The following is a 24,631-nucleotide window of genomic DNA, read 5'->3' as shown; positions in this document are numbered from 1 at the left end:
GTCTTGTGGTCCCTCAGTGCTATGACATGAAATACCTACTGTGTAGAACAATAGTGATTCTTGGCAAATGTCCCTATGAAGGAGATTCAAGACTGAGTTATTCTTGCAGCAAAGCAGCAGCGCTACTGGGGAAATGGGAACGATGCTGTCTCAGTGGAAACCACGGCCTATGCACTGCTTCAAACATTGCTCCTGAAAGACATGGAGTACACAAGGCCTATTGCTACGTGGTTGACAGAAAGAAGAAACTACGGTGGAGGGTACTGCTCTACACAGGTGCCTGACCACCAGTCCAGGGGGAGTTCTAGGGCAAGGGGAAGAAAACAGAAGCCTCATACAGACTTTTTCATTTAGATTTGAAAGCATTATAACAGTTAATCCTCAACTTCTTTGGTGCATGAAGCACTAAAGATTTTGGCTCATTAATAAACAATGAGCCAAAATAAAATGGTTAAAAGCTAGCAAAGAAGATTCTTTGTCTTCATGAAGACCTATGATAATCTAAGGTCAGAACTCCAGTGGTTTTACAATTTTAGTGCTAAAAGAAGAAGCTGGGAAATAGGATTAACAGTCTGTGCAGGTAGGAACAGATACAGGAGAACTTCAGAGCAGGAAAAAGCATAAAATTGAGTAGTCCAAGGTGACTGATAATGTCATCCTACATGTTGTTGAAATAATGTGGCATAATTATCACGTTTTTTGCGCTTCTTTCTCACCTAGGACACAGTAGTGGCCTTAGAAGCTCTGTCAGCATACAGCATACAGACATTGAACACTGCTTCCACTGACCTGACTGTCAAACTGGGAACACCTGGAAGACAAAATGACTACACCATTGTTCTGACTGATACTGATGAAGAGTTTCAGAAGCAGACAGAGGTACACAACAATCCCTTGTTTCAAACTTTTTTTCCTCAAACGGGAGAAACTGGATCATCTGACCTGGGTTTTCTCATGTTAAGCAACCATGATGTAGTTGGCTTATAATACCTTTAAATAATTTAATCTGTAAAACAACAGAATATTTTTAAAGAAAAAAAAACAACAGGTGCTTAGCAGCACACTTTAGAGGTGCTTTCTCCTGCCTCTTCAAGGACTTTGATGATATGAATCTCCCCTAACAGTGAAGAGCAGCCAGGAGACCAGGTCTTGCTAGGAAATGAGCAAGAAGGGGAATATTCGGATCTTCAGTGTGCTGGGAACAGTGAAAATATCAAATCCAGGCTACAGAGGGGAGAGTAAAGTTGATAAAATATGTCTATTGAGCCCTAAACAGCAGAGTAAGATGTACCAGCTCAGCACATTTAAAATGTTATGAAACTTGAGGTCTTATAACTCCATAGCTAAAAACTTTCCCTACCCCATTTTGGAGGGGTAAAGGCAAGATGACAGGAAATCTACAGATCAAATGCTGAGCACAAAGTATTTTTTTTTTCCCTTGCTTTGCAGTTTGAACTTGGGAGAAAACTTGAAGTATCAGTACATGGCAGAGGAAGTGGGACAATGAGTGTAAGTTGCAAATTCAAAATCCAGAGTCTAACTGGACTTCTTTTAATCCCTTTTTGAAAACTGAGTGAAAGATCACTTGCCATGACCTCAACCTTCATGTTCCTACCTCCAAATTTCTAAAATTCATGGTCTAAAGCCTGCCCTTATGGGCAGTCAATTTTTCTTGTCTTTCAATTTATTAAATCTTTGAAATGTCAATGCTGATAGAGACAGCTGGAGTTTGAAAGACCTCTTTGTGGTTGGGAATAGAGACTTACCTCAAAGGGGTCCCACACCATTTGTGAATTGCACATGCTTATACCCGTGACAGTCCTCTGTGACCATTCTGAGCCTCTGGGAGACTGGTCTTTCTCTCTACACTTCCATGTCCCATCAACATTTCTTCAAGTCCTGGATAAGTAAATCCCCTGCCATTTAAATGATATTTTTAGTGGCTTGCTTTTTGTGTGTTTGTCTTAGATATTAAAGATGTACTGGTCTTCTGAGCTGAAGAACAATACCTGCAATGATTTGATTTTGACGGTGGAAATGGAAGGGAGCATCAGGTACTCTGGTAAGTGAAAGGGGCAGCGATTGGGTCTCAAAGGTGACACGTTTGGCCAGCTGCTAATGATAATTCACAGCTTTCCAGCTGCGGAAAGTGAGAATTATCACAAGGAAAGATAGAAGCCCCTGAACTCTCCCTACCTATTCTTTCATTTAGCTCGTTATTATTTGTAATAATATAATAACTATCAGAGTGACTGTAGGTGCAGCAGATACTTAACAATTACAGAACTAGAAACTCTTCTTGAAGAACAGGAGGTGAACTCCCTTCACAGAAGGTAAAGCCCAGCTCAGTTCCCTGGCTAATAAGGGACCTACCATGTGCCCTTAAAACTCTTCGAGGCAGATTTGTCATAGGTTTTTCATATGAGCAATAATGTGTTTTCCATCCCTTGAAGTATACATTCATCATCATCTCTGCCTTTGTCTGCATTTTTTTTCTGTTTGAATAGTTAACTTTTGGAGGGAGGGATTGTCCTTTACAAATTTATTCATAGCCTAAACTCCATACTTAGCTACATTTGTTGGTTATTCTTACTCTAGTTATCCCTAAAATTCTAAATCTGAATTAACTGGAAATACTGAGATGGTGTACAGCAAACTTTTATAAAACCCACAGTGATGGCATGACTTCCAACCGATATTTATCATTATACCAAAAGGAGCCAAATTACCAAGCCCTCAGGCAAATTTATGCATGGCTGATCATATTTCTCACCTCCAGAAGCTGAATACTCTGATGAAAATGATGGTGAGGACTTGATTGCTGCAGAAAACAGCACATTTGAGGGGCTTTCTGGCATAGAGTGGTTTGATATCCACAGCAGAAGGAAAAGGGATGCCATCACTCCCAGTAAAGTAGAATCACTGCGGTACAAAGTCTGTGTCAGGTATGTCTGCAAGACCAGCTCTTCATTTGTTTGTATGGTCACCCCATTTGTTTGTCTCCTTGGTCACCCTCTTCATATCCACAAACTCAGCATCCAACATGGTGATCTTCTGTGAGTCTGAATACACTAAGAGTCTGTGTCCTCGCTCCCATGGCAGGAGAAAGGATTTCCACACAATTATGAGGTTTACATGATTTGCATATACTTCAGATGCCCACTGCAGATTCTGCCCCATCAGACTCTGGGGAGACTCTAAAGCACCTGTCAGGCTAATCATTTGAAATAAGTCTTTTATTAAATAAAGTAAATACAACTGGAATACAGTAGTAACACATTTACAGAGTTTCTGGAAAGATGCTGTTACTTCCTTCACAGTCAAATTCTGGCCTTATAAGAAAGAAAATATATCTACTACTAGCTGAGAGAGCAGGGGAGGAAGATAGGATATCCTATTGTGACAATCAAGAAGTTGGCAAGGCCAGAGGTAGTAAGAAAGAAATCCTCCCATGCAGAATAACTCTGAAACACCTGTCTTTTCTCTTGCTCACCGACTGGCATGGGTCTCAGAAGCACAAAGTGGTGGCTATTCTGGATTCCCCTTCTAGAGAGGTGAAAGGTGACAGAAGCAGGTTTTACTCCCCAGTAGAATTTCATTTTTCCATTGACTTTTGGCAAAGCCTTGAAGACAGTGGTTTTATCCCCCCTCCCAGACAATGGCATGAACAATGGCAGCAGAGAACTGAAGTTACCCTAATTCCCAAGTTTCACTCCCGCTCATTAAACATATATTCAGTGAATTGTGTACTGGCCAAAGCATCATTTTCCCCATTAATTACTACGTAACATTTATCAACCACCAGACCCACTGTTCCATAGCACACTGTTGAGTGTTAGGGTGAGGCTTAAACAATAGTATGAAGCTCCTTTTCTTGTAGTTAAGACACAGGAGAAAAACTGAAGGCACAAACTACATCACCAATTCTTCCCTACACTGTGGTACAACTCTCATGGGAAAAGGAGGGTGCCAAAATAAAAAGTTCTGAAGTCCAGAAAGCCTGTATGAGAAGCTTAGGCAAGACACCTGGGTTTTGAATGGCCATTTGACCAGTTGAGATGACTAATTTTGCCTCATGACTCCTAATGAAGTAGGCAGCTAATTTTCAAATTAAAATCCACTTTGGAAAGTTAAATGGAGCAGAATGTTTTGTTTCACCATTAGCAAGCCTGAAAAGCCAAACTCTTCAAAGCAAGCTGGCTGTTCAGTGCAGATGTTCACTGCTGACCATCTCCTTTATAAAGGTCCACAGGTTCCAAAGCACCAAAGATGTCCCTGGTTGATCTCACTCTGCTGAGTGGCTTGGAGCCTGACACAAAGGATCTCGAACAGGTTAAAAACACGCTTTTCTGTGCAATCTTTCATAGCCCTTTTAGAAAATTTGTCTTTCAAAATCTTTCAGAAGTCCATAGAATAAACAAGGGAAAACAGATTTTGGAAAAGCAGATTTTCATTATTCTTCATGTTCTGATAAAATATTTGCTGAATATATACAACAAATGCAAAGCTTGTGGTGAACAGAGTTCAACCTTCTTAGTCCCTTGTAAGAGAAATTAGGGCAAAGCTCAGCAGGGCACTTAAATACGTGCCTGTCCTTCACACATATTACTGTCCCCACTGGCACTGTTGTCTTTCCCCCTGCAAGCACAGGGTGCACTGTCCTGGCAAGTACGTCTTAGAGGTGGTTGATGGCAGAGCACAGTGACAAGGAGATAGGGGGACACGGCGCTCTAAAAACATGGCTACAGCGTTTTGGGTTCTGGAACCTGGTTTATTGGGGCAGGTTTGCCCAGTTTCAGCCTCTCAGGGATTGTCTCCTTTAGGGAGGAAGTAAGAGGGCAGAATAAAGCAAACAGCTGAACAAAGCAAACCAGTATATACAGGTTGTAGTATTCCTGTTCTACCAGGGTTTTGTTCTGATTTGTTTGTTTCTTTGTTTTCCTGCAGTTGGTGACAGCTTCAGACCAGTACATTCAGCACTATGAGTACAAGGGAGGGAAGGTTTTGCTCTACTTTGGTGAGGTAAAGCAAACCCAATGATTTTCTAATCCCTGCCATCTCAGATAGCTTATAGACTTTTTTTTAAAGCCAATGATTATATTTTTCACACTCCATTACCTTTCTGTATTTTTTGTTATATATTATTATTGAATGGCTCAATTGAAAAAACAGAGGAGGGAAAGAAGGGAAACATACACCTTCATCTTCCACCTTTTTATGTTCCAGGAGATATAGTCCATATTTGAGATTTGATCACTGGCTCAAATAAAAAGAGAAATCCTCTCCCTCTCTACTCAGAAGGGATACTTTTTGTGCATGATTAACAAAAGTGTTAACTGGTGGTCCTGTAAATTCCACATGGACAACTTGCACGTCAAGATCAAGATTCATATAGTGATAAACAAATATAATCATCAAGACCCATAGTTTCTGTGTGTATTTCCCAATATTTTGGATAATTAATCCACCCTATACCCACCTGAGTTGCTTCACCTCTACAGTCAAAACAGGAGGTCCTCGTAGAAAGCACACATGGGCAGTGATTTTTATTTTTTTTTTAATATTAGATAATAGACAAATGAAAAAATGTAAATGTTATTATTGCTATGACTTTCCTAGATAATTTGTTCATTTAACATATGTCAAAATCTGTCTCTGACCTTAGCAGTTTACTAAAGAAAGTGTATATACTGGTGGCCACTGGCACAAGGGAACGTATTTAACACCCATTACTCCTGTGCAAGGTGGCTTTAGGAAAAAGCTGAAAAGTAAACCCCGAAGTAACAATGATGTGAGTCCAGATCAGACAATTGCAGGCAGAGAAGACCTGCACACATCTTACAAAACTACTTTTTGAGTCTTAACTCATGCACAAAATCTCCCAGTAAAATCATGGAAGGAAAAGTCTCCTTCAAGCTGATGGTACAGATACCAGTATCTATGCCATCAGAAACAAGCATTCAAAAACTAGCACAGGTACAAATGAATAAGGAATTGACTGAGGAGAGAGAGTTAGTTTTCTCATCAAAACTATTGTTTCTTTTTCCTCCAGCTCACAAGTGGACCAGACCCAGATTGTATATCATTTGGGGCAAAGCAAATCAATCCCATGGGCTTGGTTCAGCCAGCAAATGCCATCCTTTATGATTTTTACAGTCCTGGTAAGGGCACAGAAAAATGATGCATAACTGCTTGAAAGAGAGACCCTCAAAAAAACCCCTCCAGTCTATATAAAAGTGATTTTGATGTAATGTGTGAAGCCACATAATTTTATCTAGTGATAAAATAACCTGCTTTGCATACTGTCTTGCACTACCATGGCTTAAGATTATCTAAATAGAGATCCTCTCAGGAAGGTCCATTATTTCAAATGGAATGAAAAAAGAATTTTTACACTTATGGATTTTTAAATCAGGTTTCCTGAGTTCCTGTTTCTTCTGGTGATTTTAAGCATGTTTCAGTCACGTTTTGTTTTCAGTTAGACTGTCTAAGATAAGCAACCTTAGAGGTTTTATTTATGTACTGTGCTTGCTGGAGAAGTTAGTCTTGTTCCCCATTCAAAGAAGGTTAAATGCAAATCATCCCCATTTGCCAGAGTTATGCAAACAATATTTGAAAATTAGGTGAAAGTAGACTTTGCCTAAACTGAGGGGTCCAAGACAGTTTACACTGGCTTTAAACCACTAGCTATTGGTGATACGATCTTCTGAAACAGTGCAGTGCCCACTGTAGTTCTATGGTCTAATGATTTTTAAGATGAATGCTTTTCACAGGGAACAATAAAAATGGCAGGGGAGTGGGGAGGGAGAGAAGAGTGCAACTTAAAAAAAAAAAAAAAACGAACAAAATTTACCCCAGCTGAACAAAAAGACTATTGCCCAACTGAAAGGCAAGGTGATCCCTGTACTCTAGGTGCCTAAGCTATAGGTCTTTGTGGACTGCTGATGTGCATTCTATCCCTTAGTGCTCTCCTTTCCCTGGACCAGGGAGAAAAGTTGACCTGCAGATGTAGATTCTACTGTACAGGCTTTTCCACCTGAGCTCTGAGACAAGCTGTTTTGTTTCTTCTACATAGACAGAAAGTGCAGTGTATTCTACAGTGCTCCCAAGCACAGTGCCATGCTTTCAAAGGTGTGCCACGCCAATGTTTGCCAGTGTGCAGAAGGTAAGGAATTACTACATAGGCGGATCTAAAAGAAGATAGATACTTCAAGGAACCATTAACATGGAAATTGTTAAGTCCAGAAAGGACCATTACAATTATACTAATACATAATACAGGACACAGTGCGTCCTCTAGTATGTTCGGTATCAAATTGAAATTGATCCTTTGATAGCTGAATGCAATATGTGTATATATATATATGTGCACGCCTATGTAAAAACTCTCTATCGCATCTCTAAGAAAGTTGTTCTGCCATTTTATTATCTGTTATATTGTGGTGTGAATGTGTATGTGTAAACTATATCTGTCTACATGTCCATGTCTACAGAGACAGACGTATCACTTATTTTCTTCACTCCAGGTCCCTGCCCAAGACAAAGATCAACTTTCAGTAAAGCTGTAACACAAACTACACGTTTTAATTTTGCCTGCTACCAACCTACCGCAGATTATGGTAAGACATGACAGACAACTGTCAACTTAGTTTAAACATAGTTCTTTTTCATAAGGATAAATTTGTATTTTTTTTATGCCCAGACCTCTCCTGAATTGAGTAGGATTTCTGTATGTGGCCTACTGGCTAAGGAGATGAAATGAAGGCATGTGCTATTGTAGCCATCAGAGGGGTGAAATGGAAAGTAAAGGCCTTGGAAAGATACAGGGGATGCTGGGGGAAGGAAGAATGGACAACATAATGTTACAGGGTTTAGAAAAAAAACATGGTGTGAATACCACCTTGCCTTGCATCCCTCGTGTTACAGGATGTAGATAAAGAATAGGCTCTACATAGCATGCCATAGCTCAGCAGCTCTTTCTACAGAGCTAGATGAATATTTTCTCCTTTGTTAATTTGCCTTTCTGACCTCTTCTTTGGATGGAAAATTGGAAGAGCTACTGAAGGAAAACTGGTTGAGCAGCTTTGGTAAGTTAGATTCTAACAGTAGGACAGGAAAAAGAGTGAAAAGATAATCATAGAGGAGCTTCCTTGAAAAAAATACAAAAAAGGAATACAAATCTATAAGGTCTTCATTAATACCTGAGCTTCTAAAAGTATGAAAGTTGTCTTTCATACTCCCATGATTTGTGAATAGATGGTATGTTGGCCTCTGTATAGACACTTGGTAAAAGCATACCTATTTCTCAGTCTTTGGATGCAATTTCATGTTTCCATTTGGTTGCAGCGTATGAGGTGGAGATCCTCAACAGTACAAAGAAGAATGTTTTTGATTACTATGAGGCCAAAATCCACAGAATCCTTAAAGCCAGTAAGTATAAAAATCTTTGATTCCTTTCATTCACCTGTAGGAAAACTAGGTTGATTGAACGTTAGCCAGTATGAGCCACGCAGATACCATCTTTTGCTGCAGAAAGTAGGGTCAGATGCACTTCTACACTAGGCTTTCAAGAAGGTTGATTTATTGCAAGGTTTGGTGTATCTGCCTCATTGTTCAGTTCGGCTCAGGGATAGTTTTTTGTTCACACTGTGCATGATTGCACATTGTGCAATCCCAGAGCATGTGAGCTTCGTCCTTTCAGATGAAACTAAACTAGAAGACACACTCTAGCTACACTGAGTCCATGGCTCCAAACTAGAATTAGTCTAAGATAAACCCTCTAAAAAAAACATGCTTAGTTTGGATATTAGGACTTCTGCACCAACTAGTTCACTTTATAGACTATTACTGATTCATATTTTTTCTAGTCTATGCATATTCACTGGCCTCTGTTCTGATACTAGATTAAGATTTGACATGCTTATTACTCAATTAATCATGAAACAATTGCAATCCTTGAAGAATAGGCTGAGTAGTCCACAATGACTTGCCTCAAGTCAATGAACCCAGGAAAACTATAACTTCAATTTAATGATTGTGATAACAACAAAGAAGCCTTTCTGTTTCTTTAGGTGCAGTGTAAATATTTGCACTTAGGCAATGTTGTTTTTCAGGCCTGTCATCCCAGCTGCCCCCATGTGAACTTAATCTGCAGTATCAGTGAACATTGATACTCTTCACAATAATTTCTGGGGAAGCTCTTACATGACATCTCAAATTGCAGCCAGTGTGGTATCATGCAGTTGCCATTTTTGGGTTTGGCAGCCAGAGATTGCCTTTAAAAAGGAACTTCAAAGGTTTTGAATCCTTCCCTTTCTGGAACAGAATAATTAACTCATTCCATCAGTCTTTGCTAAGGGGACTGGCAATGCCATACAGTACTTTATGGCACACAACTTGTGTGCCCAATGTTCAGTTCTTGTTGGAAAATCAGACCCACTCTTTATGAATCCAGAGAGAGCATCTGACATATAGGGCTTTCCCTATGCAGGGAAATGATAATGCACCTAGTGATCAAAATACTGGCTATGGGAAATTATGGTATTCTGTGGGAACGTTTCATTAATCTCTTTAGAATACCTACAGGATTTAAAGGATTTAGAGCTCTGGGTTCCAATGCGTTTGTACTCACAACTTACAGGCAAGCACTGGAAAAATTTTGTTGCTCGGTAGCTGAGAGAAACACCCTTTGAATGCGAAGTTGAAGGGAAAAGACATCTTCTCCCATTCCCACATACTTTAAAATCCCCTTTGGTTTATGCTGTCTAATGCAACTTCTGAGCAGGAGGCTTTCAGCAGGCTTGGGAAAGGCTGGCAGGAGGCATGAAGCCACAATGATAAAGAAAAAGCAAGGTGTTGCACCCAAATCAGCTTGTGACTGAACTAGAGTTATTATCTTCTGTATTCTCTGTGTCTCTTTTGAGTGAGGTTGGCCTATGTTGCCGTCACCAAGGGTAGGTGAGAATTCGTAGGGTAAAAATCTCATTCCCTGGATCCCTGTCATTATTTCAGTATCAATCTTTGAAATAAAGGATTGGTTCAGAAGACAGATGGAAGCATTTATTTGTGTTTGGGAGTCAGCAAGAAAGAATTTTGCAGATGTGTGGTTCTAGGATTACCTTGATTAATAATAGAATTAGTACATGTGTTTTGGGTGGCTAATATTTATGCTGTCCTGTGAGTTCTTTAGCAGTCCTCTTAGAGGAACAGTATAGCCTGTGCAAAATAGCATAGAATCCTTTTTTTACTCTTCTTTTTTTTTTCTACCCCCAGTTTTTTTGTTTCCTATTATAGATTCTAAAATTTGAAGTAATTGTTCCCCTTACATTCTGCTTAGAAGCTTTGAAACATTATATTTTAATAATTTTTTTTAATTTCAATTTAGAATTGAAAATTATGTAATAACCTGTTAAAGTAACAACTCAAATGCTTACAATTGCCACAGTCTCAATTTCATTAGGGTATTTGTGAAGCATATGAACCGAGAAACACCTTGGTAATTTAAGCCCAATGAACCTGAGGAATAAGATAATTTTCTCAAGTTCTGATCCATTTTTGCATTCCATGAACAAAATGAAAATTCAGTCCATGTACCATGGGAACAACAAAAAGGTCTTGGGTTATGTGAGAAAACCTGAAGTACTTATTATTCTTTGGAAAAATGTAGATGTATAAGTACTATTTGTAAAATCAGTGTAAGTTTTACTAAGGAAGTAGATAAGGTTCTTAAAGCTAGGTTGCACAGTCCATGTCAAATTCTCTGAAATCTTATTAATGTCGAAATATTCTACTTCAGGTTTTTAATCTACTTTTAGGGGTTTATTTTGAATACTAGACTTCCCATACTTTTAATATAATACTTTAGAGAGCAGAAGCTGCACAAGTTTCTGTTAACTGTTAGAAAGACTGTGGTGCCTTACCTGTAATTCAAGCTGGTTTAATATTGAATTTATCACCAGGACATTTCAAATTATAGTTAGAAAGAGAGTAAGCAAGTAGAATATTGGAGTTATTTGCATTTTTTTCCAAATGGACTTTGAAAACTGTTGTCCTAGTTAAACAACACAATATCTTCATGGCCTGAAATTGGTCTGATGAATAAGCATCTTTCCAGCTCTCATGTCATTGCAGTACCAGAGCAGCCATCTCGTCTGCCTTGGATGCTCACTTCTAGTGTGCAATGCAGTTCTGAATGAATAATCTTCTGGGCCAGGATCCAGAGCAGAATCTTCTAAATTATTTTAACATGGAGATCACCAGGAGCATGTCCTATGTATTAGATTAGAGGGAAAGGTGTAAAGGCTACATCAGTGAAGTTCAGGTCAAATATACTACAGAGAGTGAGATTTTAATACTATCTGCTGCATTGTTAAGCCACAAGATATTTGAATTTAGTATCCTAGCTTTTAAGACCACTCTGAGCCTGAGAAATCTGAAGTAGAAGGCAGCACATTTTCTATTTTCCTTGGCTTTTCCTTCAATCTCTGAGATTTAAACAAACTCCAGAAGGTCTGAAAAGTCCTAAGATCTATAGCAAAACAGCTCCTTCAATAACTACTGCAGAGGCCAAGACAACCAGCTAAGGCAAAAGTGGCTTACTTTTTCTCAGGTAATGCTACAGGAAACATATCCTATCAAAGCATGGACATTTATCCCCATGTCAAGCTTCAAATCCCAAGTGAAATATGGGAGTGGGGCAGTGGGGCAAATGATCCCAAAGGGTTGTGCCTTGTGGGCTACAGTTCTACTCTTTATTAGAAAAGTTCATGGGGTTTTCTTTTCTTGTCCTGCAGCTGATGATGAAAGCATTCAAGTGGGTGCCCACCGACAGTTCCTAACACGCTCCACGTGCAAGTTAAACATGGTCCCTGGCAAACAGTACCTCCTCATGGGGAAAGATGGGGAAACAGTCGATTGCAACAACAAGTAAGTGCAATGGTTTTTGAGCAGCAGCAGCTGCTACTACAGACCATAAATCCAGAGGATACTAAATCTATTAGAATACTTCCAGAAAGCAAAGGCAGGACCAAATTTCTCAGAGACTAATTCTGCTGAATTTACTAAAAAGCAAAGAGTTCCACTCCATAGGCAAAAGGGTAGCTGTGGGGAACAGCTGAGCCACCAAAATGTCGGCTCATGTGTCTGTGCAGAGGTTGGTTTCCAGACTTCTCAGAATTGTCTGGCCCTGATTCCATTGGGTTAAACTTCACAGCTGGAAAAGGAGAATGGGAAAAGCTACACAGTCCACCTACTGCAGATGCCTTAAACAACTCCTGTGTTTGCAAAAGAAATGAGCAGAACAATGACTAAGAGCAGACCACAAAGTTTCTGTTATATCATGCATGTAAACAGCATATTCTTCTCATTTCCCATTGTCACTCTTCAATAAAAAAAGACAATTTATTTGTGTAGGAATTTAGTCTGACACTATCAAGTATTCAGGGAGGAAGATATCTTAAGTGTTTCATTTCCTTTCACAGAAGTGGAGAAAGGTAGTGCCTCTGAAAGCTTCTAGGGGGGAGACCTCCATCAAATTGTGAGCGCCACTTCCTAAAACCTTAAAAAGTCCCACCCCCATCTCTATATGACACCAAAGTGAGTGTCTAAGGGGCCTTCTTCAGCAGAAGCCTGCTAAAGAGTGGGGTCTCCTGGAAGAGGTGTAACCTCCAAAGTCTTCTCCAGGCCAGTTGTAAAATACTTGAAGTAACACAGCTTCTCAGCACAAAAAATTAGGAAACATTTTGGGACACTGTTGAAACTAAATTGCCCCTCACTGTGTCCCACTGATGTGCACTGGGGCCTTTTTTGCCATTCTGGAAAACTCTAATAGAAACTTAGCCCGAGCTTACCTGACACTCTCAAAACACCAGTACAGCCAGGTTTGTCCCAGCTTGGTGCCGACACTTCCCAAACTTTATTCAAAGCTCAGTTAACCTGCTGGTGAAACTAAGTTTCAGGCAAGTTTCTTGGCTAGTATATCTCCTGATCTCAGAGATGCCTCAGTGGAGGGATGCAGCATCTCAGGGATTATGCTTTCGCATTGCTCCGTGTCAGGAATAATGACTCATCTTCTTTATCTGTCCCATTTTCATTCAGGATGCAGTACTTCCTTGATGCACAAGCCTGGGTAGAGAAAATTCCAGGCACCAGTGAGTGCCGCAGCACCCTGCGTCGGCAAAGCTGTGCTCACCTGCAGGACTTCCTGAACACATCTGATAGCCTGTGCCTGCTCTGATCCACACATCCTATTCTTTGTGACTGCAGCTTGCCTCCTTCCTGAATTTTTTTTGCAAAGAATGTGCACCCAAGTGGCACCTGAAACCTTGCAGGGCTGCTTCCATTGCTGTTTTGCTCTCTGAGGTATTCCTTGTAGATTTGTGTGTGGGAGTAATACAACAAAAATTGCAGTTACTCTACTAGTTATTGTGTTTATTGTACCTGACACTGGCAAAGAGAGAGTAGGAATTTCTGTCTTCCTGATCCATTATATAACAGCGCAATTATCCTGTGGAGGGTCAAATGAAAAAACATTGTGCTTGTAGAGCTGATTAATTCCTGCCTTCCAGAAAAAGACGTCAAGAAATTTCCATGGGTCAGAAAGAAGACTGGACATTCCTGGGCTTAAAATAGGCTGTATATATATACTTTATATCACTTTTGTGGCTTCCACAAATATCAAAAGCAGTTGACAATGAAAAATTATCCCAAAACTCAAAACTTCTCTTTTCTTAAGATAAGAAAAAAATCTGTAGAAAGTGTTTTGATAACACTGATAAGCAGATGACTTGCAAATACAGGTGTTATACTTTAGTTTGCCAGAAAGATGTCATTTGGCAGTTATATCTGAAGCAGAGAAGAGCTGCAACAAAAAGCTGTGTTTGCTGAATAGGTCACCATCCTCAGCTGCTCATACCATCGCCTATCTACTACATTGCCAGCAGCTACTGAGCACAAATATTTGCCACCCGGACTCCTTGTGTACACTGCAGTAAAAATAAAAGGGCCTGTATCAATGATATGACAATTAGCAGGTTCATGCTGATGTTGTTAATTTGGAGTCAAATTACTCCACTGACAGGAGGGGCAGCAGTGAGCCTTGTGTGGACAAGAAGTTACATGGCAAAAGCACCTACCAGAACAGCTGTCAGACCCAGACAGTTCATTGCTGTGCGCTCGCACTGTGAGGTACCCAGCTATTTTTGAAGGCTGCAAACTCAAATTTAATGTCAGCTAAACACGAATATCAGCAACGTCCTCTTCTCAGCTGCCAGGATTTGCATGGATGGAGGGTGGGAAGGCTCATTTTACAAAAACTTGTATCACTGCTTCACGATATGTGCAAAGGAGGATAAGAAACCTACTGAAGGTGTAAGACAGACACTTAAATTAACAGAGGACCTTGAGGTTTGCTCCAACTTTCATATTTAGGAAATATGACTGTAATACCTGGTCATATATTCTCTTTCTTTTATTACAGAACTCAAATAAATGTAGTCATATGGCAAAATACAGCTGAGGTTAGTAAAGCAAGTACTAATTTCTACTAATACAAAATAAAGAGTAGCCTGTTCCACCAACATACCAATTATATAGTAATTCTGCTAATATTTATGAAAAGATATCTCTAAGGTTAAGAGCTAAGTCCATCTTTTCCACTTCACAGGACTTGAGCTAAATGCCAGTATCTGACAGGTCAGAGGTTCCTGCTAAGCAGACAAACACCAAATAATTGCTCCACTCAAGACTCTGTAAAATGATGTGGTGAAAGCATCATTAAAATGTTATGATAGTTCTGGTCTCCGTATGGAGGCGTAGGTTCGTATCCCACTTCTGACACCAAAAATGTTGTGCAAGTTTCAAGCTGGCTTCCCGCCAAGTCCCCCAAAACTCGACAACAAGGACCTGCCTCCCAGAGAGGGAAAAGAAAAAAAACAAGCAGCCAAAGCTATAGCAAAAATATATATATATATATATATGTTTTACATATGAGACAGATACACAAAAGGAGAATACCACACACCGGGGGGGGGGGGGGGGGGGGGGAAGGGAAGGGAGAAGGACAAAAAGGGGCAAGGACCGCACAAGTCAAACAACCAGCCGAAGGCAAACTAGCAAAAATCTCACCACTTCCCTTCGAACAGGCAGGATGGCTAGACACGGCCCTTGGCTCTCCCCTCACGGGTGGCAGATAACAGCAGTCACTGTAGGCCTCGGCTCCAGATAAGCCCGACCGAAACAGGGACCCACCGTTCTCGAACCTCGCCGGAAAGGAAGAGAGCGAACTATCTTATCAATGCCTTATTTATACCCTAGGTTACGTAAAGGAATAGCATGGAATACTTCCTTGGTCACCTTCCTAGTTCCTTCCTGGTTACAAGCTGGTTTCCAGGAAGGCCTAGACTGAAACCATCACATATGCATTTTACATATTTTCTTCTATTTTACTGAAGATAAGCTAAGCTGAAACTGCTTAGTGTCTATCTTTGCAAATGCAGACGCATAATGTGGGAGCTATATAGGATTATGAAACTAATTTTACTCTTATTTTTGGGACAGAGGACCCAAGCATGCTTCTACTTTAATTCTGGCAATCTGGAACCCCTGGCTTCCTGAGGAAACCTTTAAATATCTCTGGCTAAGGAGCTACCCTAGAACAGTCTCTATCCCCCTCTACTTTTCTGCCCCAAACTCCCAAGCATATTCATAGGGAGAGAGAAGACAATGGTGGAATTATTCTCTGCTGCCAAGGTTGTTAACATTTGCAGGTAATGCAGCTGAAGACCTGCTGGACACTCAGACAGCACCATGGAGGCCTGCTTGAGAGCTCTAGAAGCATTCGTTTCTTGTTCTGCTGCCACAACCTGCAAAGGAAAAGAAATGGAAATGCCATGGTGACACTGCTCTTAGTGGGGAAAACCCACTTTATAATGAGAAAACAAGCAAGCACTTGGATTCCTGGAACATGAGGACAAGAGGAAATGGCCTCAAGTTGCTCCAGGTTTAGATTAGATATCGGAAAAAAGTTAGGTTGTCAAGCACTGGAACAGGATGCCAGGGAAGTGGTGGAGTCACCCACCCAAGAGATATTTAATAGACATGTAGATGTGGTGCTTAGGGACATGGTTTAGTGGTAGACTTGGCAGTGTTGAGTTAATGGTTGGAGTCAATGATCTTAGAGGTCTTTTCCAACCCAAGCAATTCTATGGTTTTATGACAAGGAAACGGGTGCTTGGGGATAGACATTGTTGTGGGTCTCACCTTAGCTCTTGTCTCGTGAGCAGCCTCTGCTTCAGCTGCCATTGCCCTCTGCATGGCCACAGGAATCCTGACATCTTTGATCTCCACACGGGCTGCTTTGACTCCCCACTGCTCCATGGCACTGTTGAGGATAGCCTTGGGGATAAACACACAACACACCACAAAGAGTGCAGTGAGAAAGCCACACGATGTACCCTGCTACTTGGACAGAAGGACAGGCAGCATGCAAACCTGGACAGCAGACAGACCCTCCAGAGACACGAACACTGAGCACAGTGTGCGTATGGTGAGTACCACAACCTTATGAAACACCTGCTGAGCAACACCAGTGTCACCTGTGTGGCTTCTCTACTACCTCCTAAATTACGATCCCTGTGCTTTAGTTGGGCACTTACCAAACTTCTCCCTTTTACAAAGAAATACTACAACAACTTCCTTGGCAGCACAACACTGTAAAAGCACGTAAAAGTACACTATGGGTGAAAGACACAGCACAGCCCTGCAGCACTGACACAATCTTCTTTGCTCTGGCTCCTGGGCACTCCTGCAGTTCACGCCACCACCATGACCCTGGCTCTGCCCAAGGCCACTCTTCTTGCTGGAGAGGGATAGAGTCTCTCTTTGATTTGACTATGCCTTGTCTCTGACTGAAAATAGTAAATCAGGTGTTGGATTTCTTCTCTGCTCCTTCCTTGGCTGCCAAATAAAGAAAGGAACCAGATGGTATTTTAAAGCACAAAACAACTGGTTCTGTACTCTTAATTGTGATGACAGGAGATACAAGCCTTGCCTCAATCAAGAGTCTGCTCAAGACAGAGCTTCCCACAAGCAGCAAACATTTCTCCATGCTTGCAGCGGCCTCTGTGCAAGACTAAACTGATTTATTTAGGTCACTGGATAATTTCAAAATCTTAATTGCTTTTTGATAGGAGATAACTCTGTTACAAGAACCTGGGGAAATACCTTTAGAATAACTCTTTCTGACTCTAAGCAATGAGATGTGTAATTGAAAAAACAATAAAGGGAGATTTTGTTATCATTATTCAAAAAAGAAAAAGATAGTATTTCTAATTTGTTACTCCCCAGAACACATCTCCCTTGTCAGTGCCTGTCAGTGAATTTTGAGAGCCAGATTTACCTGGATAATTCGTGCAATCTCCTCATGACCTGCCAGCAGCTGAGCCAAGCTCTGTGAACCCAGAATGTTTCTCAGGGTTGTCTGTGCCAAAAGCAAGGTCGCTGAGTGGACATCACTGATGTTAGCAACAGTGTTGACAGCACTGTAGATCCTGTAGTACACCACCCATCAACTTAGGCAGTAACAGCATCTTTCGTGAGAATCTGCATTCGAGAAACGTAAAGAACTAGAGAAGGATCTGATAACACATCCTTTGCCTAGGATGGGGAATTATTTTTTTTACCCCTTAGTGAGGCGAAGGCTCTGATAATTCAAAGAAACTAAGAATTTCTTTTGATTTTCTTGTTGTTACCCTGAGGAATTACTTCAAGACAGCTCTCCAGCACCACCAATTTTTAAACTGGGGTAAAATGTTGTACATAGCCTCTAAACCACAGTTTCGACAGTAAGCGAATCTCATAACTTGAATTAATTTCTTCTGCATTAATACATGATGGCCATCCTCTTCCTTTCTTGTAGAAAGGATCATTAATGATTTTATACATTACATGCAATTTGGAAGATCTGTGCTACTTCCTCTAAACAATGTAAGAAACACCAGCAAATTGAAACAAAAATGAAAAGTGAAAAGAATTGTGAGATATTGCCAAAGCTGGGGGCTGTGAAGGAAAATTAAAAACCTTGGGTGGAGTATCCCTGAGTATGAATCTGTCAGTGCACCATGGCTGGGGCAAAATATTTAGTTTGTATGAAACAGGTAATAAGGAAAACAAGAGGAACTATTGCTTCCTTTACATGAAGGTTTTGAAGAATATTGATGGATCAGTTCATTCAGTGAACCATAAACTTCAAAATTACTGCTTGTCAAAATGCAGACTCATGCATTTTAAGCAGTTGTCTTGTTGAGTTGAGCTTGTCTCATCCCAAAATTTCATTACAATGAAATAAAAAAACTATATAAAAATAATTTTCATTATTTTGATGCCTGAAAGGAAGGCAGTAGTGAGCAGCTGTTCAAATGCTAAAAGTTCAGGAGGCTCTCTGCAAAGAAAAGTGTGACCAAGGAGCAGCTGGTCTTTGAAGAGAAGAGCGGCTGGAGTTGCTGACATCCTCAAAAAATAGGCAAGGAGGGAAATCGGACAGTCTTGCCATCAGGACAGAGTGCTGTAGGATCAACTGAATTTTGCTAAATGTAGAAAAGCATCAGGAGAGTCACAAGGAAAGCAGCAGGGATGCAGGATGAGATAATCCTAGGGGCTGCCTAGCTGCCTGGTTTGGGCCAGAAGAGGATTTTTGCAGGCACGAGCATCAGCAGATGGGAAGCTGAACACCACAGCGTACTTTTCCCAGTGCAAGAGGAAGAAGCAGGACAAAGGGACAAAGTCTCAGAGGTCTCCTCAGAGAAGCTCTGCCATGCTGATGGAAAGGTGCAAGGTGTTTTGGATAAGTTATTTGAAAGGTATAGGGTAGCACTGGCAATTTCTGACATCAAAGAAAATTCACATGCTGATAGAAACTGATAAATAGGAAACAATTCAATTTATACTGTCTGAAAAAAACCAACTTGTCACCACCATGGAAACAGCATGAGGCTCCCTCACCTGTAAGGCACAAGCTAACAGACCAGTAGAGCAGGACTGACACGTTTGTCAGAAAACTCCCAGCAACCCCAGAGGAGAAAATACAGCACAGCCCTCCTGAGGCTCCTGCCCCTCCTATCTGTGCATGGTTGGGTTGAGCCTGCTAGTAATGGTAGCTGCACACCTGGGTGTTACATCAAGCCCTTTGCTGCTCGCAGTTTTGCCCATCCTACTTTGAGGTACCTGCTGCAGAGTTAATCACTCATACTTAAACACGTGTGCCCAAGAGGGCCCAGTTTCAGGCCTCCATGAGAGCTGGGCACAGAATTGTTGTAGTGGGAGCTCAGCTTTCCTCCTCATCCTTTCAAAAAAACAGCATTTTTAAATCCCTATTTGTTTCATGAGGTATCATCAGGCATTCTGCAATCAGTGGTACAAATGATTTGAGGAGCAGCCCTGAACAAATTACCATGCAAACTTTAAGGCCATGTGTATGAAGACAGAATTTTTAGGATTTAATGCGAAAATCTTTAACACTGTCACTGCTGTGTTTGCCACATAGTGTACTTCATGTTACACTAGTGATGTGTCAGGCTACAACAGGTACACAAAGTACCAGCAGTCCAGTGTCTTTTAGTCAGTAGAAAGAGATCAATGAAACTCATGGAATGGGCATAATTCATAATTCTGAATCTGAAACCTGGGGAAATTAATCATGAAAGGATGTTTTGTTCACTTCAACAGAACTCAATATTTTTAGTCTCTCTCTTCATTTCACCAAAATGACTAGCTTACAGAAAATGTCTGAAGATCTTTTTCTTCTGTGCCAAACTTGGTTACGAAGAATCTCCTCAAAAGCAATTTTGAGTCTGCCGTCATCCACCTGATCCTGCTGTGAAGATACCTGGTGGGAATGACACAATCCACAGACAGGGGGAATAGCTGGGAACAAATGCCTGCACTCAGCAGATTGATGCTCAAGCAGCTGAGAAGCAGTAGGGGTCAAGATATCACCCCTCACCACGATGGGCAAAAAGCATGCACCCAAATCTTGAATAAAGTACAATCGAATCCATGAGAATTGTCCTATGCCAGCTAAAAATGTAGGTTCCAATTCAAAAAGCAGGATATGAATGTATGCATTCTTCAGAGTGAATGAAGCTCCTAGCTCCCCAAAGAACACCAGATCTTCTCTGATTACCCCATTTAACTCCTCTGATTACCCCATTTAAGTTTCAAACCATTTAACTACAAGACAAATGAAAGATTCTAAGAAAACACAATAATGAAGAATCAGTCACAATCCAGCATATCAGTGACCTGGGTTTGCCATGCCTGTATATGGATTACAATAGCCATAATCACCCAAAACCCTCACTTGGGTCTATAGTCCAGAGAAAACCAAGAGCTGTAATGCTCTTGGTACAGAATGTGCAAAATCATAGAATCATAGAATCAACTGGGTTGGAAAAGACCTCCAAGATCATCAAGTCCAACTCTTGATCCAACAACAGTGCTGAATCATGTTCAGCTTCCTGTCAATCCAAACTCCCAGGTCCCTTTCTGCCTGGCTGCTCTCCAGACACTCTGTCTCCAGCCTGTAGCGCTGCATGGGGTTGTTGTGGCCAAAGTGCACGACCCAGCACTTGGTCTTGTTGAACCTCATCCCACTGGAATCAGATCATCTCTCCAGCTTGTCCAGGTCCCTCTGAAGAGCCCTTCTGCCTTCCAGCAGATAAAGACTCCCCCCCAGCTTGGTGTCATCTGCAAATTTGTGAATGGTACACTCAATCCCCTCATCCAGATCATCAATAAAGATATTAAATAGAACTGGGCCCAACACTGATCCCTGGGGGACACCACTAGTGACTGGCCACCAACTGGATGCAGCACCATTCACCACCACTCTCTGGGCCCGGCCCTCCAGCCAGTTCCTAACCCAGCAGAGAGTGCCCCTGTCCAAGCCGTGGGCTGCCAGCTTTTTCAGGAGTATGCTGTGGGAGACGGTGTCAAAGGCTTTGCTGAAGTCCAGGTAGACACATCCACAGCCTTCCCTCATCCATCAGGTGGGTCATCTGATCATAAAAGGAGATCAGGTTGGTCAGATAGGACCTGCCCTTCCTAACCCCCTGCTGGCTGGGTCTGATCCCTTGTCCATCCTGTAGCTGTTGCGTGATTGCACTGTGAGAGCTCATCATTCAGCAGTTGTGGAAAAGCTCCAGGACACTCATAAGATTCAGGGTACATCACAAACACACTTAATAGATAAAATCACAGTGTGGGTTACAAACTTGGAAGGCAAATGAAAAGCTCACTGTGGGCAAAAATCTCCCAAGTCTCCTACAGCCAGACAAAGATGGAGTAGACTCAGCTTTTTTAATCGCCATGTACCTTCCTGCTTTCTACTAGCACCCAAATCAATCCTGCTCAGACTCATGCTTGTCCCACTGCACTGTCCACACCTATGGCCAGACACAACGGTGAAAACAGCACACATTGCCAGTAACAAGTTGGTTTGAAGAGAACACCAGGTAGGTATTCATCACACAAGCGCAACCTCACTAAATGTTCTTTTGGGGCTGAAAAATTCTTCTGCCTTCCTTAAGTCATATTTTTCCCTCTCCACCCCATCCCTACAAGTATATCAATAGCTAAATCAGTCCTTTTTGGCCCTGGGATCATGCTGGCAGAAGATAGATGCTGGCACATGCTGGCAGGGCAGCATGATGCAATTTGCTCAATCACTCACAGTGGCAGATTCTGAATTTTCATTTCCTGACTACGTGGGAGATCAAATGTGCTTTTTTTGTTTGGTTAGTTCTGGTCCTTTTCATTATTATTGAGAAAAAAAGCCACACACACAAAACAAGGCTTACCAATTAGATGTTCCATGTTGATTTTCTTGGGCATCTCCCTCTGGGTTTCCATCCCATTTGAGGGAAGCTCTGATCCCCTCGCATACGAGACAGCAGTGCACCTCGAAACTGCACAGTGCTCATGCAAAATGCTGAAGAAGGAGGCAGAGTGAGAGAAGGAGAAATCCCTTGTATGAGTCCCCTGGGAGTTAGTTACCCTGGTGAGGAGAGGATGTTTACAAGCACAGCCTCTCGGATTCGGGTTGCCTCTGGTATAACTCCCTGGTCTTCTGTCTGGGTGTGCTTTTGGCCTAGCTGGTTTTAGACCCCACAAAACACAAGCTGGAAATAATTTCTATGAATCTGTCACCACAGAGAAAAAAAAAGCAAACAAGACATGACAGAAAGAGAAGATAAAGAGAAAACAAGTCCTGTGAGTAGCAGCTGAGGTTTAGCCCAAAGAAAAGGAGGTTCTCTACAACTATTTGAAAGGAGGTTGTAGCAAAGCAAGGGTCAGTCTCTTCTCCCAGTAAACAAGCAATAGCACAAGAGGAAATGGCCTCAAGTTGTGCCAGGGGAGGTTCAGATTAAGTATTAGGAAAAACTTCCTTTACCAAAAGGGTTGTCAGACACTGGAACAGGCTGCCCAGGGCATTGGTTGGGTACCCATCCCTGGTAGTGTCTAAAGGACATATAGATGTGGCACTTAAGGATGTAATTTAGTGGTGGACTTGGCACTGCTGGGTTAATGGTTGGACTCAGTGATCTTAAGAGGGCTCTTTTCCAACCTATGATTCTATAAAGCCAGAAGGTAGAGATTGATTGAGTACTGCTCCTCTGCTGTTCTGGGGCTCAGCTACACCAGCAACATAAATAATCCTCCAGGTGACATCTCCATGCTGTGTAGAATAGCTCACCACACACTTCTTCATACCGTCCATCAGTATAGGCCAAGCCCTGTTGAGCTAGACAACCTAAAAACCAGAGAAGTATTTCAGCTCCAAAGTCTTAAAATTGTCCCCCAAATAAGAGTATTTTTAACAGAACATTTTGACAATCAAACTAAGCATAGCATTTCAGACTAAGCCATTTCTGAAGGGTGCAGGAGTGAAGGGCAACCTTCTCAAAGGAGAAAGCTGTTGCTTGTTATTTGAGTAAAAAAAACGAGGTGGTTTTTCATATGTAATTTATGAGTTTGACAGACACCTGCATTAATCATGTGTAGGCATCTGTCACCTAGAATAACTCTGAAGATCTGGCTCCAGCTTCATTTCACCCAAGTCTTCCTCTCTGACAGTAATCACACTGGTCCCAGATGGGTCATTCAAAGCTGACTGCTCCCCCGAGAATGCATTCTCAGCCTCACAGAGAGGAAACCATACCACCGAAACTGATGTTTTAAATTACAGTGAAAGCCATAAGTATAAACAGCTTGAAAAATTGGGATTGACATGCTTCTTGCAAATGTGTGACAATATCCATTTTAAGTCATTAAGTCATTTAAGGCATTTTCCTCATTATTTGGCTTCTGAACACTGAGCTGTAAGATTAAACCTCAAGACAGATGCTTAATAGCAGGGTAGCAAGCATGAACAGTTACAAGAAAAATGTGTTTTAATTACTTCAGAAGTAAAGACATAATATGCAAAACCAACCCAAAAATTTTCCACTTTATAGCAACTTTTTAATTGAAAATTTTATTGAAAATAACTTAATTCTGAGCCATTTGAATGCCACAATTTGCACAGCTGCTTATATCATCAGATAAATGAGCAAAACACTAAAACTCAACAGAAATAATTGCTCCCTGCTGTTTATTGATAATTCCCTGAGATGCCTGTAAATATAGTCCTTAAAAGGTGAATAAAGCAGATGGTGTTTTTCGTTTGTGTTCAGTAATATCGCAGTATTAGTTTGTTCATTTTAAGTTCAGCTGCACTTTTACTCCCCATTTAAAAAACTTTAAATCAAAGGCAAGGCAATCCTAATCCTTTCTTCTTGGGGCTGTACTGGGGCATGCGGATAACTCATGTCCCAGAGTGCTACAGAACACTCAGAGAATAAAATACAAGACCCCCGGAGCAAAGCAGTTTACAAGCTGCAAGTTCACTGGTGCTGAACAGCCTGTAGCAGTCCTGTGTCAGGGCACTACCACAAAGACAATAAGACTGAGTTCAAAGCTGCTTTAGCAGGACTTACTAACTTAGAAGCAACATCAGATGACTGTGGTTTGGGCTGGTGGCAGCTCAGCTATTTCTGCAGAGTGCTGATAAAGCTAAAGCCTTCAACTTCTGTTTAAAAGCAGAGTAAGGGCTCAGTTCAGGCATGATTAGGTGCTTACCTGTAAGCATGCCATTCTCCAGCATTTCTCTGCAAAAACTGCTACATTTACAAATGGCACCAGTCCTTTGCAATGTCTCTACAGTGCCCAGTTGCTCCCGCTTACCTCATCATCCAACTGTAGAGATTAAATCATAAAGACCAAGCACCCACCTCAAAGTCTGTTAAAACCAGAAGGGTAATTCTTACCCACGGCCATTTCTAAACAGTGCCAATCCCAAAGGTATATAAAAGAATCATCAGGCAATGCCCACATGAGATTTGAAAAAAAGTTGTAGGTTTCAGTTTGTCTTTCTCTGACCTTTTTGGACCCATACCACTTCCCTTCTCATCCATTGGCTTCAGCCATTCCCTAAAGATTTCTCAGCTTAGTCCTTCCCTGGCCCTGAATTCTGCCCATAGAATAGGCACTAGCCTATTTGCTTCAGGCCCATCATTCCTTTTCCCCAAATCAAAATTCA

The 24,631-nt window shown here is 41.3% G+C and overlaps 2 protein-coding genes across 2 annotated transcripts in view; one reads left to right on the top strand and one right to left on the bottom strand.

The window, feature by feature from the left end:
- Positions 1-13,716, top strand: part of LOC113992168 (complement C4-like) — a 59,694-nt gene extending 45,978 nt beyond the window's left edge. Inside the window, exons 30-42 of the mRNA XM_027729236.2 lie at positions 110-276; positions 721-879; positions 1,450-1,509; positions 1,969-2,062; positions 2,780-2,945; positions 4,245-4,332; positions 4,948-5,022; positions 6,053-6,161; positions 7,076-7,165; positions 7,527-7,619; positions 8,347-8,430; positions 11,793-11,925; positions 13,096-13,716. Of these exons, the coding sequence (XP_027585037.1) occupies positions 110-276; positions 721-879; positions 1,450-1,509; positions 1,969-2,062; positions 2,780-2,945; positions 4,245-4,332; positions 4,948-5,022; positions 6,053-6,161; positions 7,076-7,165; positions 7,527-7,619; positions 8,347-8,430; positions 11,793-11,925; positions 13,096-13,234 (1,457 nt within the window). The 3' untranslated portion in view covers positions 13,235-13,716. The remainder of the gene's footprint in view (positions 1-109; positions 277-720; positions 880-1,449; positions 1,510-1,968; positions 2,063-2,779; positions 2,946-4,244; positions 4,333-4,947; positions 5,023-6,052; positions 6,162-7,075; positions 7,166-7,526; positions 7,620-8,346; positions 8,431-11,792; positions 11,926-13,095) is intronic.
- A 1,707-nt stretch (positions 13,717-15,423) lies between these two features.
- On the bottom strand, positions 15,424-22,017 carry STOML3 (stomatin like 3). The gene is given in 6 exon segments (XM_027729237.2): positions 15,424-15,860; positions 16,258-16,392; positions 17,396-17,559; positions 17,562-17,598; positions 19,808-19,879; positions 21,793-22,017. Coding segments are annotated over 6 exon segments (720 nt in total). The 5' UTR covers positions 21,904-22,017; the 3' UTR covers positions 15,424-15,659.
- Positions 22,018-24,631: the final 2,614 nt, after the last annotated feature.

The sequence above is a fragment of the Pipra filicauda genome, unplaced genomic scaffold, assembly GCF_003945595.2.
Source record: "Pipra filicauda isolate LSUMZ 115617 unplaced genomic scaffold, ASM394559v2 scaffold124_size2119055_pilon, whole genome shotgun sequence".
Taxonomy (NCBI): Eukaryota; Metazoa; Chordata; class Aves; order Passeriformes; family Pipridae; genus Pipra; species Pipra filicauda.
The sequence above is the reverse complement of the archived record's forward strand: the minus strand, read 5'-3'. Positions and strand labels throughout refer to the sequence as shown.